Genomic DNA, 17529 nt, shown 5'->3' with positions numbered 1-17529 from the left:
ACATCAGTCAGGAAGTTAAAGTTTGGTCTCAAATGAGTCTTGCAAATGGACAATGACCCCAAGCATACTTCCAAAGTTGTGGCAAAATGAGTTTTAGGACAACAAAAGCAAGGTATTGGAGTGGCCATCACAAAGCCCTGACCTCAATCCTATAGAACATTTGTGGGCAGAACTGAAAAAGTGTGTGCGAGCAAGGAGGCCTACAAACCTGACTCAGTTGCACCACCTCTGTCAGGAGGAATGGGCCAAAATTCACCCAACTTATTGTGGCAAGCTTGTGGAAGACTACCCAAAATGTTTGTCCCAAGTTAAACAATTTAAAGGCAATGCTACCAAATACTAATTGAGTGTATGTAAACTTCTGACCAATTGGGAATGTGAAAAAATAAATAAAAGCTGAACTAAATAATTCTCTACTATTATTCTGACATTTAATTCTTAAAATAGTGGTGATCCTAACGGACCTAAAACAGGGTATTTTTAGGAATTGTGAAAAACTGAGTATAAATGTATTTGGCTATGGTATATGTAAACGTCCGACTTCAACTGTACATATGGGATGAGTATAGCAGTTTGTAAACAAAGTGCCTAGTGTTCCATTATTAAAAAGTGGCCAGTGATTCCATGTCTACAACTGCAGATGTATGTTTGAGAAGCAGAGCTATCTACTTATAACTGACAAAAGAGGAAGATTGCCAAAAACATATCTAGACCAGACTTTTCGAAATAGCTGTGCTGTTCCTATCATACACCTTACAAATGACTTCAAAATATCCGTACTGTCCCTTTACATGTGTTTACAATCACAAGAGCTTCCGGGTTAATTAGAAAGTTGAAAGCGTAGCAATAGCCACAGCAGCATAGGTAATTGCGTTTTAACCAAATATATACAGCCACATGTTAAATCAAATGCATTTGGTCAACAATTAGTTAGTTATCCAGGTTAACAAACGTTAGCGCTTGTACCTATTTTCTAGCCAGCGTATAGCTAGCTAACGTTAGCATGCTAGCTATGACACTCCTGACGTGCAAACCGATATTTAACGTTATTTTCAGGATTTGTTCAAATTATTTAGGTTAGGGTCAGGGTTAATGGTTTTGGCTAGTTGGTTTGCACGTAAGAGTATCCGTATAGCCCTTCACTTTCAACGTACATGCTTGCTAGCTACCTAATTCAACGTCAAGAAACCTGACTGTCATCCCAAACTTCAGGTTACAAGTCTCAAGTGTATGTTAGCAGAAGTAGCGGGCTATTTGCATGCTGAGGTTTCACAAGCCTACAGCTCATTTACTGTCATGTATGTACAGGATGGCTTCGTTCGGCTGGAAGAGGAAAGTGGGCGAGCGGGTGTGCAAGGCAGCGGTGCAGCAGTTTGAAGCCGCGGCGGAAAAGCCAGAGGAGGATGGAGTGGACGAGGTGGACTGGCTACATGCTATCAAGCGGCGCCGTGAAGCCCTCCTGGAGGACTGCGCTGCGAAGGGAAACAGGCTGAAGGAGGAAGGGACGGTGCTGGCACAAGAGGGCAGGTGAGGGTGACGGCTTTGTCCAAGGTCCTGATGGTCTTGTTTCATTTTTGGCAAGAGTACCAACTCAAGATAGGTATAATAGACAGTTGTCGCAGTGACATCATGAACATTCTATTCTCGTCCGACATCAAACTTTTTATCGTTATGATAAAGTAATAACAGAAAAACTACAGGCTGCAAAACATCAGCAGCCTGGTGGTCAAAAATAGTAGCACCAATAAACCCATCCGTTCTAAACATGAATTTAGCGTTTAACATTTTTTTTAACTAGGCAAGTCAGTTAAGAAAATATTCTTATTTACAATGACGGCCAAACCCGGACAACGGTGGGCCAATTGTGCGCCGACTCTAAATCACCGCCGGATGTGATACAGCCTCGATTCGAACCAGGGACTGTAGTGACGCGTCTTGCACAGAGATGCAGTGCCTTAGACCGCTGCATCGCTCTGGAGCGTATGTCAATCTAGCAAACCAGGCAACTTTCTAAGCAAGGTTTTGGTTCGTTTCTAGCTTGTTAGTTAGCTAGCTAGCGGGCTAGTCAGTTCAAATAACTTAAGCTAATTTGTGTTTATTATTCCAGGAAATAAACTCACAACAAGATCGTTATTTACAAGTTAATGGCGAGCTAATTACATAAAATAACTTACGGTTGTGAGTGTGACGAAATAAAAGCAGGGCATTCTACCTGAGAATTTTAGAACTTGGACACTCTCGTTGGCCTAGTTTGAAGAGACAGGTGTTTTGTACAATGCCAGAATTATCTCCTTAGCACTCATACTCTGCTTTCACCGGGCATTCCACTGATTTCAAAACTCTGACCTCCAGAAAAGTAGAGCAACACTTTTGCAGTTCTTTGTGATATCTTTTTTTTTTTTAAAGCTGCATGAGAAATAATTACCTTTCAAATACTGAGCAGCTCATGTTATAGACAGAAGCGTGCTACGTGGCAGACCAATCCGAACTCATCTCTCCATCCATTATCTCAGCCAATCATGGCTAGCGGGAAGGTCCCTCTCTTTTCTGTGGCTAAACCAACTGCTCATAATTTTAAAATTGTATTCATATGTACAGATGGCATACAAGTTTGTTATTAAGGCACATGAAAGTTCACATGTTCCAGAAGGCATTTCTGCATGTTTACATTCAAATGCCTCGCCCGTGAAGTAGTGACGCGTGACATGCGCTTAGTTTCCTGAAACAAGTCACATTTGACCGGTCATGCTTAACAGTATATAGGTTCATTTGCATATTGTAGTGGAATTAAATTGGCGTGTGTATTTTCGCTGTTCATCATGTATCTTGCAGTTGTGGATCAGAAAATCAGTCGGTATCTGGTGTGACCACCATTTGGCTCATCCAGCGTGACACATCTCCGTTGATCAGGCTGTTGGTTGTGGCCTGTGGAATTGTGTCCCACTCTTCAATGGGAAGTTGCTGGGTATGGGCAGGAACTGAAACACATTGTCATACACATTGATCCAGAGCATCCCATACATGCTCAATGGGTGACATGTCTGCTGAGTATGCAGGCTATGGAAGAACTGGGACCTTTTCAGCTTCCAGGAATTGTGTACTGATCCTTGCGACATGGGGCTGTGCATTGTCATGCTGAAAAATGAGGTGATGGCGGCGGATGAATGGCATGACATGGGCCTCAGGATCTCATCACTGTATCTCTGTGCGTTCATATTGCCATCGATAAAATGCAATTGTATTCGTTGTCGGTAGCTTATTCCTGCCCATACCATAATCCCACCAAAACCATGGGGAACTCTGTTCACAACAATGACATCAGCAAATCACTCGCCCACATGACGCCATACACACTGTCTGCCATCTGCCCAGTACAGTTGAAACCTGGATTCATCCGGGTGAATCTGAACACTTCTCCAGCGTGCCAGTAGCCATCAAAGGTGAGCATTTGCCCACTGAAATCGGTTACGACGCTGAACTGCCGTCAGGCCAAGTCCCTTGTGAGGACAATGAGCACACAGATGAACTTCCCGGAGACCGTTTCTGACCATTTGTGCAGAAATTCTTTGGTTCTACAAACCCACAGTTTCATCAGCTGTCAGACGATCCCACAGGTGAAGAAGCAGCATGTGAAGGTGCTATGCTGACGTGGTTACATGTGGTGTGCGATTGTGAGGCCAGTTGGACATACTGCCAAATTCTCTAAAATGATGTTGGAAGAGGCTTATGGTAGAGAAATTAACATTAAATTCTCTGGCAACCGCTCTGGTGGACATTCCTGCAGTCAGCATGCCATTTGCACGCTCCCTCAACTTGAGACATATGTGGCATTGTGTTGTGTGACAACTGCCCATTTTAGAGTTGCCTTTTATTGTTCCCAGCACAAGGTGCACCTGCGTAATGATTATGCTGTTTAATCAGCTTTTTGATATGCCACCTGTCGGGTGGATGGATTATCTTGGCAAAGGAGAAATGCTCACTAACAAGGATGTAAACAAATTTGTGCACAGATTTTGAGAGAAATAAGCTTTTTGTGCGTATAGAAAATGTCTGATCTTTTATTTCAGTTCATGAAACATGGGACTAACACTTTACATGTTGCGTTTTATATTTTTGTTCAATATATTTATCACACACGCACAGCATACATAGGCTATTCTGCTCTTCAAACTAGGCTGTCATAGTGAGCAGCTCCTCAAAACATGTAATTTTTATAAGCCCAGTCATTGGTCAATAAATAACCATTCTAAATCCAATCATGTGTTTAAACTGTTCATTGCACCGATTTATAAAGACATCATGTTTTTATTTTTGTCATTCGAGTGCATAGGCTATAGGCAATGGTAGGCAGGCAGGCAGGCTTCAGCTCATCACGCACCACTTTGCAATGTGAGCTTGAGACAGTACAATTGTTTGAAACCTAAACATTTTACATTACTTCAAATAATGAGGCATGTCTTATGTTGCTTCAGAGTAGCCAAAATCCAACCTTAGAAACGTGGAGGCAATTATTTTATAAAGACCATTTTCATATCAACTTTCTTTTTTTGCCCAGAAGCCAAAGTCACAATCCTATTATTATTGATTTTCATATCAAGTTTCTAAAGGAGATTTTTTATCTCTGCCCAAAAAGAAGCCAAAGTCACAAAAAAGATCCTAGTCATCATTACACTTCAACTATGACAGACAAAATGGAAAAAAAGAAAATATTTGTTTTTAATAACAAAATGTTTATCTGTTCAATAACAAAAGTTTCTCAATACTTTGTTATATACCCTTTGTTGGCAATGACAGAGGTCAAACGTTTTCTGTAAGTCCTCACAAGGTTTTCACACACTGTTGCTGGTATTTTGGCCCATTCCTCCATGCAGGTCTCCTCTAGAGCAGTGATGTTTTGGGGCTGTTGCTGGGCAACACGGACTTTCAACTCCCTCCAAAGATTTTCTATGGAGTTGAGATCTGGAGACTGGCTAGGCCACTCCAGGAACTTGAAATGCTTCTTATGAAGCCACTCCTTTGTTGCCCGGGCGATGTGTTTGGGATCATTGTCATGCTGAAAGACCCAGCCATGTTTCATCTTCAATGCCCTCGCTGATGGAAGGAGGATTTCACTCAAAATCTCACAATACATGGCCCCATTCGTTCTTTCCGTTACACGGATCAGTCGTCCTGGTCCCTTTGCAGAAAAAAAGCCCCAAAGCATGATGTTTCCACCCCCATGCTTCACAGTATGTATGGTGTTCTTTGGATGCAACTCAGCATTCTTTGTCCTCCAAACACGATGAGTTGAGTTTTTACCAAAAAGTTATATTTTGGTTTCATCTGACCATATGCCATTCTCCCAATCTTCTTCTGGATCATCCAAATGCTCTCTTGCAAACTTCAGACGGGCCTCAACATGTACTGGCTTAAGCAGGGGGACACGTCTGGCACTGCAGGATTTGAGTCCCTGGCGGCGTAGTGTGTTACTGATGGTAGGCTTTGTTACTTTGGTCCCAGCTCTCTGTAGGTCATTCACTAGGTCACCCCGTGTGGTTCTAGGATTTTTGCTCACCGTTCTTGTGATCATTTTGACGCCACGGGGTGAGATCTTGCATCGAGCCCCAGATCGAGGGAGATTATCAGTGGTCTTGTATGTCTTCCATTTCCTAATAATTGCTCCCACAGTTGATTTCTTCAAGCCAAGCTGCTTACCTATTGCAGATTCAGTCTTCCCAGCCTGGTGCAGGTCTACAATTTTGTTTCTGGTGTCCTTTGACAGCTCTTTGGTCTTGGCCATAGTGGAGTTTGGAGTGTGACTGTTTGAGGTTGTAGACGGGTATCTTTTGTACTGATAACAAATTCAAACAGGTGCCATTAATACAGGCAACGAGTGGAGGACAGAGGAGCCTCTTAAAGAAGTTGTTACAGGTCTGTGAGAGCTAGTTTGTAGGTGACCAAATATTTATTTCCCACCATAATTTGCAAATTCATAAAAAATCCTACAATGTGATTTTCTGGATTTTTTTATTCTAATTTTGTCTGTCATAGTTGAAGTGTACCTATGATGATAATTACAGGCCTCTCATCTTTTTAAGTGGGAGAACTTGCACAATTGGTGGCTGACTAAATACTTTTTTGCCCCACTGTATATGGAACCGCTCTCAATAGGTAGGCTCATTAGACCTGTGTTTTCCCACAAATTGATTTTTGACTAATGTTTGAAAATTATGTTTAAGTAGCTGCTTCATTACTGGAGTTGCATGTTCAATAATAGGTTATACCGCTTTGACTGTAAGACGAAAGGCTTGCTATTGTTGCATGCTTTCATTAAAAGGTAGGGAAAATTATTATTATTATTTTTTTTTACTACCAAACAACACAGTATGGTCAAAGACTCAGTCACTTAGTTCTGGTCTGGTTATCTTTAACCACAAACACAGTTATGTTTTAGTGTTTTTACATATTTATTAACTTATTTCCGGATATCTTTGGAACTACCCACAATGCCCTACGTCTCGACTTCATATGGAGAATCGGTGCTATCTAGCTAGTTCCAGCTGGCTAACGTTGCCAACTACTTTAATGATTTTTTTAATTGGCAAGATTAGCAAATTTATGCATGACATTCCCACAACAAATTCTGAACCTACATATCCATGCATAACTGACAAAATTATGAAAGACAAGCATTGTAATGTTTTATTCCGTAAAGTGAGTGTGGAAGAGATGATAGACTATAATCTTTATAAAAAATTACAAGCCACCTGGGTCTGACAACTTGGATGGAAAATTACTGAGGATTATAGCTGAAGATATTGCCACTCCTATTTGCCATCTTTTCAATCTAAGCCTACAGGAAAGTGTGCCTGCTCTAGTGCTGAGGGATGAATCGTTTTTTTAAAACAACTAATTGACCGACATTGGTTCAAATATTTCAGTTCCATTTTGTGCAGTTATTTGAATTAAATTATTAAAATAAATAATAATAATTTCTGCGGGCTTAATGCACACATTTTACTGCAGTTTCTCTAGATATAAATCAGATCCAGCTTGAACTGTGCAATGTACTAGGGAGTTGTCGTTTCCAGCAGGCCAATGTTCTACATAGTTTAGTGCAGAAAAGGTGATAATTAACAACAATGAGCATAATCCACTGCACAGTTACGAGTCCGGTATGTGTGTCTTTTATGCCTGCTACATAAGAGACCAGAAGAATGCACTGTCAACAAGGTATTTTTACCAGAAAATACATGATCTTAGTGATTCAGAGACAGTTGGTATTCAGCAGTCATAAAAGTATGCCTTATTTACTTTGAAGAACTAGGCCTATTAAAATAGTGATTTTGTCAGACAGCATATGCAGCAGCTCTATAGAGATGAGATGATGACCTGGAATTAAATTATAAAGTCATCAAATTTAAAATAGACAACTGAAATATTTCATTAAAGTAATGTTATTATTTTAGAATAATAGTGAAGACATCAAAACTATGAAATAACACACATGGAATCATGTTGTAACCAAAAAAGTGTTAAACAAATCTAAGTATATTTTATATTTCAGATTCTTTGAAGTAGCCACACTTTGCCTTGATGACAACTTTGCACACTCGTGGCATTTTCTCAACCAGGTTCATGAGGTAGTCACCTTGAATGCATTTCAATTAACAGGTGTGCCTTGTTAATTTGTGTCATTTAGTTTCCTTCATTAATGCATTTCAGCCAATCAGTTGTGTTGTGACAAGGTAGGGGTGATATACAGAAGATAGCCCTATTTGGTAAAAGACCCAAGTCCATATTTTGGCAAGAACAGCTCAAATAAGCAAAGAGAAATGACAGTCCATCATTACTTTAAGACATGAAGGTCAGTCAATCTGTAAAATGTCAAGAACTTTGAAAGTTTCTTCAAGTGCAGTCGAAAAAACCTTCAAGTGCTATAATGAAACTGGCTCTCATGAGGACCGCCACAGGAAAAGATGAACCAGAGTTACTTCTGCTGCAGAGGATAAGTTCATTAGAGTTACCAGCATCAGAAATTTCAACCCAAATAAATGCTTCAGACATCTCAACATCAACTGTTCAGAGGAGACTGCATGAATCAGGCCTTCATGGTTAAATTGCTGCAAAGAAACCACTATTAAAGGACACCAATAATAAGAAGAGACTTGCTTGGGCCAAGAAACATGATCAATGGACATTAGAATGGTGGAAATCTGTTCTTTGGTCTGATGAGTTCAAATTTGAGATTTTTGGTTCTAACCGCCGTGTCTTTGTGAGACGCAGTGTCTGTGAACAGATGATCTCTGCATGTGTGGTTCCCATCGCAAAGTATTAAGGAGGAGGTGTTATGGTGTGGGGATGCTTTGCTGGTGACACTGTCTGTGATTTATTTAGAATTCAAGGCACACTTGACCATCATGGGTACCACAGCATTCTGCAGCGTGCGCCATCAAATCTGGTTTGCGCTTAGTGGGACTACCATTTGTTTTTCAACAGAACAATGACCCAACACACCTCCAGGCTGTGTAAGGGCTATTTGACCAAGAAGGAGAGTGATGGAGTGCTGCATCAGATGACCTGGCCTCCACAATCCCTCGACATCAACGAAATTGAGAGGGTTTGGGAAGAGTTAGACCACAGAGTGAAGGAAAAGCAGCCAACAAGTGCTCACCATATGTGGGAACACTTAGAAAAGTATTCCAGATAAAGCTGGTTGAGAGAATGCCAAGAGAGTGCAAAGCTGTTATCAAGTAAAAGGGTGGCTACTTTGAAGAATCAACACCATTTTGGTTACAACATGATTCCATATGTGTTATTTCATAGTTTTGATGTCTTTCCTATTGTTCTACAATGTAGTAAATAGTTTTTAAAAAACATATATTTTAACTAGAATGAGTAGGTTTGTTCAAACTTTTGGCTGATACAGTAATTCCAAAACCTTTTTGGTTTACTTTAATTTAGCTGTAACTTAGGTGTTGATAGTAACTGGCTGAATCTCGCTGTGCATACGTAAGGTTAACAGGCTTGTAGAGCTAACATTAGCAGGCTGGTTGGCTAGCAACCTTGCAAGCTGATTTGTAAAATTTTATTTATAAAGTAATTTTCTTGTAAGTTGGCAGAAAATGTTATTGAAACCAGTAGTCATAAGTTCAAACGATTTGGTTAAATTTGAAGTCTTTCATTTGAAGTTATTACTGCTGACGTTTACTTTATAGGAAATAGGCTGGTTTGACGGGCCCTCCATATTACGTAACACCCTGCAAATGTTTTTTGGCATTCTTTGGATTTCTGAATAGTTTTATGGAATAACTGGAATAACACAAGTGAGGTAACTTTGCATTGGGAGTTTTGATGTGTGTTCTATTGCAAATCCATATGTTACATTTGGTTAAGTTTATGCTTCCTACCCTTTAAGCTCTTAATGAGATATGTCCGTTACTTGTATGCATGCATAGTATTTCCTGTTGGTCATGTATTTTACTGTTTGGGCATTTTTTTTACCGTTTGTTGACCGGTTAATGAGGTCGGTTAGTCAGCAGCAAAATTTACCAATATGTTCATCGCAAGTTGTGTCCATGTCAAGGCAATGTTCCATGAGATCGGACATTCACTCATCAGATTGTTTGACGAGCTCAAGCCCAGATGCTGCAGAGTAATCCTCCATCAACATGCTGGCCAGACACACACACACACACAGTCACTCTGACTGCTCTGACATTCCCTTTGGCTGGGACCCATTTTGCATCTACCATTTTGGAACCGCTGCAGGAGTGCCTGTAAGTGACGCAGGCAGGGATTCGGGCTCCCAGCAGACTGGTGCCAGGGCCTGTGAGTGACGCAGACAGGGGTCTAGACTCTCAGCAGACTGGTGCTAGTGGTCGATGTTCCCAGCAGACTGGTGCCAGCGGTCGAGGCTCCCAGCAGACTGGTGCCAGGGCCTGTGAAGAATGGCTCTATAAAGGAAGAGCTCTCTGCCATGGATGGATCTCTCATTTAGTTAGACTGGATCTGCGCAAACATCTAAACCTGAGACCAATCCAGGAAATTTACTGTGATCCTCATCAATGCTCTTGTCCCTGTTCCCTGAAATGTCAGCGAGCAGCAGCTTCTGGAAGTAATCAATTCTGGCCTTATGAGCGTGGCCTTTTTTAAATTATCCTTCTATTAGAATGTTATTTTGTTTTAACAGGGGTTACACAGACAACCAAACAAAGTGCACCACACAGACCAAGTACAATAAAATGAATAAGGATACAGCAAAACATTATACAAAAAGGCAGTCATAAAAACAATATGCGAACTTCACAATTATAACATGGGGCATTTATGGGAGGTTTTCTACATAGGACCACAATGGAGACCAGCTTTTCCAAAATGTGTCAAACTTCTGGTGTAAATCAAAGTTAAGTTTCTCTAGAGGTAGGATGGCAGTTGCTTGAGGAAGCCACATTCTCGCAGATGGTACTTCAGGTTTGGAACATAACAATATGCATTTTTTGGCTAAGAAAACAAGGGTATCAAACAGATGTTCAGAGTCAAGATCTAACACAATGTTACAATCAAAGTAGAACACATACATTTGGTGAAAAAGCTAATTGTCTACTCAAGATCTTCTAGATGTGTAAATGAATATCATTCCAATAAGACTGGATTCTGCTACAATACCAAAAAACATGCATGAATCAAATAATTGTATTGGTCACATACACATGGTAAGCAGATGTTAATGCGAGTTTAGTGAAATGCTGGTGTAACACAGGTCCACTAATGTTGAATACTTATCATTACTAGTGAGATTCCAATAACAATCATATTATACTATATTGCTATTGATATGTTTAAGTTCACAGCTATTACATATCAGCTGTCAGAATCTGCATGATGAGCAGCTTATTTTGAGCCAATCAAAACTCAATATTCTCTTAGTCCCTCTCCTAACCTCACGTTATACACCAGTCGGCGCCAATGTGCTGAAAAAGAGCTACCGCCATTCCATGAAAGAAAAACTTTGTTTCAAATCGTTGAAGTAGTATAAAACTGAACTAAAAAGAGAACTGGATATTAACACTCACTTATCTATATGATCGTGCTGTGAAGGGATTGAGGGAAAGATTGACGCCAGGATTTGGTTAGGTTTTTTAGTATGGATTCAGTTCCACCAAGGATGGTGAGCCACCCGAACCCAGGACATTGATAGGAAGATTTGCATGCAAGATTTATTTTCCTGAGAACACTGAATTTGCACTGCCATACTACGGTGTGGTAGGATTTCTTGCAAGACATCATTGCATCATACTTTGCAGTGGGATTGTTATAAGCACATGCTACACTTAAACACCTTACAGTGTTTGATAGGCAGTCACTCACATTTGATTCTAATTTATAGTGGTTTATAAGTCAGTATTTGTGAATTGTGTTGTTTTTCTGTGGATTCATGTTTATTGTATTGCTATTGAACTTTGAACATTGAAATCTGAGAGACCCTCAGATTAAGAGAGTTTGGTGCACCCTAGTAAACTATAGGCAGGATATATGACCGATATCTAAGTCTATTTTGCTATTGATGTATTTCATTCATATTGAGCTCATTGTACAAATATCACATATCAATATTTACTCAAGGTGATTCATTTTTTGTAAGTATTTTTATTTACAAAATACAAGCCTGCATTATTTTCCTAAATTATTCAGTTGTGTGGTTTTCATTTACCTAACTAGTCCAATAGAGTTTAAGCTTAAGCATACAATAGCCTATAGCATACAGTAGCCTAAAGCTATTGTTACTTTTGCTTCTAGTTCCGACAGTGCCGTAATATTTAACAAGTAATCTAACAATTCCCCAACAACTACCTAATACACACAAATCTAAAGGGGTGAATGAGAATATGTACATTTAAGTATATAGATGAGCAATGGACGAGTGGCATAGGCAAGGTGCAATAGATGGTATAAAATACAGTATATGTAGTCGTGGCCAAAAGTTTTGAGAATGACACAAATATTAATTTCCACAAAGTTTGCTGTTCAGTGTATTTAGATATTTTTGTCAGATGTTACTATGGAATACTGAAGTATAATTACAAGCATTTCATAAGTGTCAAAGGCTTTTATTGACAATTACATGAAGTTGATGCAGAGTGTCAATACTTGCAGTGTTGACCCTTCTTTTTCAAGACCTCTGCAATCCGCGTGGGTATGCTGTCAATTCACTTCTGGGTTTTGTTTGTCCACCCACCTCTTGAGAATTGACCACAAGTTCTCAATGGGATTAAGGTCTGGGGAGATTCCTGGCCTTGGACCCAAAATATTGATGTTTTGTTCTCCGAGCCACTTAGTTCTCACTTTTCCGTTATGGCAAGGTACTGGAAAAGGCATTGTTCGTCACCAAACTGTTCCTTAACCTCTTACCTCCACCCGACACGCAGGCGTCCCATCTAGACATCTGGAAATGCAAATGTGCTACGCTAAATGCTAATAGCACTCGTTAAAACTCAAACGTTCATTAAAACACACATGCAGGGTATTGAATTAAAGCTACACTCGTTGTGAATCCAGCCAACAAGTCAGATTTTTAAAATGCTTTTCGGCGAAAGCATGAAGCTATTATCTGATAGCATGCAACACCCCTAAAGACCCACAGGGGACGTGAACAAAATAATTAGCATAGTCGGCGCTACACAAAATGCAGAAATAAAATATAAAACATTCATTACCTTTGACCATCTTCTTTGTTGGCACTCCTAGATGTCCCATAAACATCACTATTGGATATTTTTTTCGATTAAATCGGTCCATATATAGCCAAATATCGATCTATGAAGACTGTGTGATCAAGGAAAAAAACAGCGTTTTATAACGCAACGTCATTTTTTTAAATTAAAAAAGTTGACGATAAACTTTCACAAAACACTTTGAAATACTTTTGTAATGCAACTTTAGGTATTAGTAAACGTTAATAATCGATCAAATTGATCACGAGGCAATGTATATTCTATAGCTGTACGTCTTGAAATAATGTCCGGGTAAATCTCAACCAAAATATCCGGTCGGAGACCGGAAGAAATGGGCTGCCTCTTGTCCGTTTGACCAAGAAACAAATCCTAGGCAAATGACAAGACTGTTGACATCGTGTGGAAGCGGTAGGTATTGCAACCTCGGCTCCAGGTATTGTGGTTTCTATTCAACAATACATTCAAGTGGCGCATTGATACATTTTCCAGTTTTCAGTGATCAGATTGTCCTGCGCTTTTCGATGAAACGCACGTTCTGTTATAGTCACAGCTGTGATTTAACAAGTTTTCGAAACGTCTGAGTGTTTTCTATCCACACATACTAATCATATGCATATACTATATTCCTGGCATGAGTAGCAGGGCGCTGAAATGTTGCGCGATTTTTAACAGAATGTTTGAAAAAGTAGGGGGTAGGATCAACAGGTTAATGGTTGGGAGAAGTTGCTCTCGGAGGATGTATTGGTACCATTCTTTATTCATGGCTGCGTTCTTAGGCAAAATTGTGAGTGAGCCCACTCCCTTGGCTGAGAAGCAACCCCACACATGAATGGTCTCAGGATGCTTTACTGTTGGCATGACACAGGACTGATGGTAGCGCTCACCTTGTCTTCTCCGGACAAGCTTTTTTCCAGATGCCCCAACAATCGGAAAGGGGATTCATCAGAGAAAATGACTTTATCCCAGTCATCAGCAGTCCAATCCCTGTACCTTTTGCAGAATATCAGTCTGTCCCTGATGTTTTTCCTGGAAAGAAGTGGCTTCTTTGCTGCCCTTCTTGACACCAGGCCATCCTCCAAAAGTCTTCGCCTCACTGTGTTTGCATATGCACTTGCCTGCTGCCATGCCTGAGCAAGCTCATTACTGGTGGTGCCCCGATCCCGCAGCTGAATCAACTTTAGGAGATGGTCCTGGCGTTTGCTGGACTTTCTTGGGCGCCCTGAAGCCTTCTTCACAACAATTGAACCGCTCTCCTTGAAGTTCTTGATGATCCGATAAATGGTTGATTTAGGTACAATCTTACTGGCAGCAATATCCTTGCCTGTGAAGCCCTTTTTGTGCAAAGCAAGGATGACGGCACCTGTTTCCTTGCAGGTAACCATGTTGACAGAGGAAGAACAATGATTCCAAGCACCACCCTCCTTTTGAAGCTTCCAGTCTGTTATTCGAACAATCAGCATGACAGCGTGATCTCCAGCCTTGTCCTCATCAACACTCACACCTGTGTTAACGAGAGAATCACTGAAATGATGTCAGCTGGTCCTTTTGTGGCAGGGCTGAAATGCAGTGGAAAGGTTTTTGGGGGATTCATTTGCATGGCAAAGAGGGACTTTGCAATTAATTGCAATTCGTCTGATCACTCTTCATAACATTCTGGAGTATATGCAAATTGCCATCATATCATACATTTGATATGAGTAATGTAAGATATATAAACATTATTGAAGTGGCATTATTTAAAGTGCCATTGCTTAAAGTGACTAGTGAGCAATTTTTTAAAGTGGCTAGTGATTGGGTCTCAATGTAGGCAGCAGCTTCTCTGAGGTAGTGATTGCTTTTTAGCAGTCTGATGGCCTTGAGATAGAAGCTGTTTTTCAGTCTCTCTGTCCCAGCTTTGATGCACCTGCACCTCACCTTCTGGGTGGTAGTGGTGTAACAGGCAGTGGCTTGGGTGGTTGTTGTCCTTGATGATCTTTTTAGCCTTCCTGTGACATCAGGTGCTGTATGTTTCATTGAGGGCAGTTAGTTTGCCGCTGGTGATGCGTTGTGCAGACTACACCCCCCTCTGGAGAGCCTTGCGGTTGAAGGCGGTGCATTTGCCATACCAGGCTGCATTTGCCGAAGGGAGGGCGGGGGAGGGCTTTGTATGCATCGCAAAAGTTAGAGTAGCAGTGATTGAGTGTATTACCTCCTGCGTGTAGTGCAATCAATATGCTGATAGGGTTTAGGTAGCCTTGTTCTCAAATTTGCTTTGATGCAGCCTCAGGATATATGGTTTCCAGTTTACAAAGTCCAGTGAAGTTCCTTGAGGGCCGTCTTGGTGTCCGCTTGAGGGGGAATGTACACAGCTGTGACTATAACTGACAATAATTATTTTGATACATAAAATGGCTGGCATTTGATTGTAAGGAATTCTAGATCGGGTCAGCAGAAGGACTTGAGTTCCTGTATGTTGTTATGGATTACACCATGATTCGTTAATCATGGAGCATACACCCCCACCCTTCCTCTTCCCAGAGAGGTGTTTATTTCTGTCGGCGCTATGCATGGAGAGGCCCACTGGCTGAACCGATTCAAACAACATATCCCGAGAGAGCCATGTTTCCATGAAACAGAGAATGTTACAATCTCTGTCTCTCTGGAAGGCAATCCTTGCTCGAATTTCGTCTACCTTGTTGTCAAGAGACTAGATGTGCACGTCTATGGAGCCTGACCAGGAGGCCGCTCTGTCTGCCCCTTCTGCAGCGCCGTTGTTTTGGGTCGGCTTCTGAAATTAGATCCATTGTCCTGGGTGGTGGTCCGAACAGAGGATCTGCTTCTGGAAAGTTGTATTCCTGGTCGTAATGTTGGTAAGTTGACATTGCTCTTATATCTAATAGTTCTTCCCAGCTGTATGTAATACGACTTAAGATTTACTGGGGAAATAGTGTAAGAAATAATACATTTAAAAAATAAATAAAGTTTAGTCTCCTAAGAACTCAGTGAGGCGACCATCTCTGTCGGCACCATCTTATGTAAGTAGGATTCTCTCTTGAAGGTGCCAGTATCCTGTTCACATTTAAAACATAAATGTGATGCATTGGAAAACATTCTGTGAAAGCGGACAAGTGTATAGTAGGTTCTATGAAAACATTTGAAATGTAGTTATCGTATGCTTATGGAGGTGAATTTGGGGTTGACCCTTTCGCAGATAGAAGCCTATTCTTCCTCAACAAATTTATGTCCAAAGTCTCTCTCCCAAACTTCTCTCAACGCAAAATAGGATGAAGCACTTATGTTCAATGAAATAGAATATATGTCGGAGATTAAACCTCTCCGAACAGTAGGATTTCTTTTTTTTTCAACTTCAGTCATTTGAAAACGTAGTTTATCGACTTTCTTCTGACCCTCTATGAAATGTCTAAGTTGTAGGTACTTAAAAAAAATATTTGTTTGGGGTGTCAAACTCAGTTTTTATATGTTGGAATGATTTAAGAATGTCCTGAGAAAATACAGTCATACGGTCAGCAATACCCTTCGTCTTCCAATCCAGAAGTCCAATACTCCTTATTTGTGGGGGGAAATCTGGATTAACGGCAATCGGTGACCGGAGTGAGAGATGGTCTGGAATCTGCAAGTACCTCCTTGCATCTTTCCAAGCTAAGAGTGTATTATAAGACTGTAAAATGAAGGCCTGGATCTTTTCAAAGCTATTAATAAATGGTAAGGAAGCTAATGCTCTTGGATGACATGCTATTGATTTCATTCCAACCCAAAGTGAGTGGTCTCTTTCTAGGCACCAACTAATCATGTGCTTGATCAGCCATCTGTATGCGGTGCATTGACTTCCCAGCTAGGGCAAATAAGTTACTCTTGTTCATGTCCATACACCAACCTTCACCGATCTGGGTTCTGTGCTGCTGTAGAGTGGATAGTGAGCACAGACTGGGGGTCGTCAAATGTGTGGCTAGCCCTCTAGAAAGTAAACCTCAGTTTAGCCGATTGTATCAGGCCAAATCGGACTCCTGCCTTGTGAAGGTGGGTTTCGCGTCTTTGTATGCAGCTCTGCGTCTTGCCAGGTCTGCCAAGTAATCCACTTGCCATTGCAGTTCAGTTGTCCTCTTCGCGGGATGTCCAAAGAATTTTCTCTTTGGTCTGGAAGTAATGCAGGCAGACCAGCATTGCTCTGGGAGGGCGACCAGGCTGTGGTTTTGCTGCTAGAGTTCGGCCCTCTGACTGACTGGGGGCCTGTCAGACATCTCTCCCCCGACGACGTCTTGCAGGAAAGAGGCCATGAACTCAGTAGGATTGCGCCCTTCCAGCCCTTCTGCGATTCCAACCACACGTATGTTCTTTCTCCGGGAACGGTTTACCTGTTCATCTAGACTAACCTTTAGCTTAACGTTCTCGGAGGTAAGCTCTTATTTTTGTTCTCCAATTCGGTAAGCCGGTCAGTGACGTTTCCATATCCTTTATTTTGGGGGTTTGTGTCGCGATAGTTGTTTGTAGTGTTGCCATAGTTGATTGGACTTGAGTCATAATTTCAGCTCCTAGATTTGACACAGAGGAGCAAGGTTCGGTCATGAAATCAGGGCGTAGTGTAGCCATTTCTGGGCAGATGGTAACTAGCATGTCCATAACTTTAGCATCTGCCATCTTGTTGCTGGTCTTTGTTGTCTTCTTGTTTACCGTTTTCGTTTTCCCGGTTCCAGACCTATCCAATAATGCCATACGAATTTGGCTGTAGTCAGTAGGTGTGGAAAATGTGTTCTTGTTTTGATAGTTAAAACATTAAAAGTATCATCCCTTTGTGGAGAGGCCTCGGAACACGTCTTTA

At 41.0% G+C, this 17529-nt stretch overlaps 1 protein-coding gene across 4 annotated transcripts in view; it reads left to right on the top strand.

Moving 5' to 3' along the window:
* Positions 1–727: 727 nt before the first annotated feature.
* The window catches only part of LOC118387400 (tetratricopeptide repeat protein 33-like), a 45015-nt gene continuing 28213 nt past the window's right edge, over positions 728–17529 (top strand). The window contains exons 1-2 of one of the 4 annotated variants that reach the window (XM_035775729.2): positions 728–864; positions 1309–1527. In XM_035775729.2, the coding sequence (XP_035631622.1) occupies positions 1310–1527 (218 nt within the window). In that variant the 5' untranslated portion in view covers positions 728–864; position 1309. The other 3 variants (XM_052525467.1, XM_035775731.2, XM_035775728.2) reach the window with 3 other exon arrangements.

The sequence above is a fragment of the Oncorhynchus keta genome, chromosome 9 (assembly GCF_023373465.1).
Source record: "Oncorhynchus keta strain PuntledgeMale-10-30-2019 chromosome 9, Oket_V2, whole genome shotgun sequence".
Classification (NCBI taxonomy): domain Eukaryota; kingdom Metazoa; phylum Chordata; class Actinopteri; order Salmoniformes; family Salmonidae; genus Oncorhynchus; species Oncorhynchus keta.
Note: the sequence above shows the minus strand (reverse complement) of the source record. Positions and strands in the feature narration are given on the sequence as shown.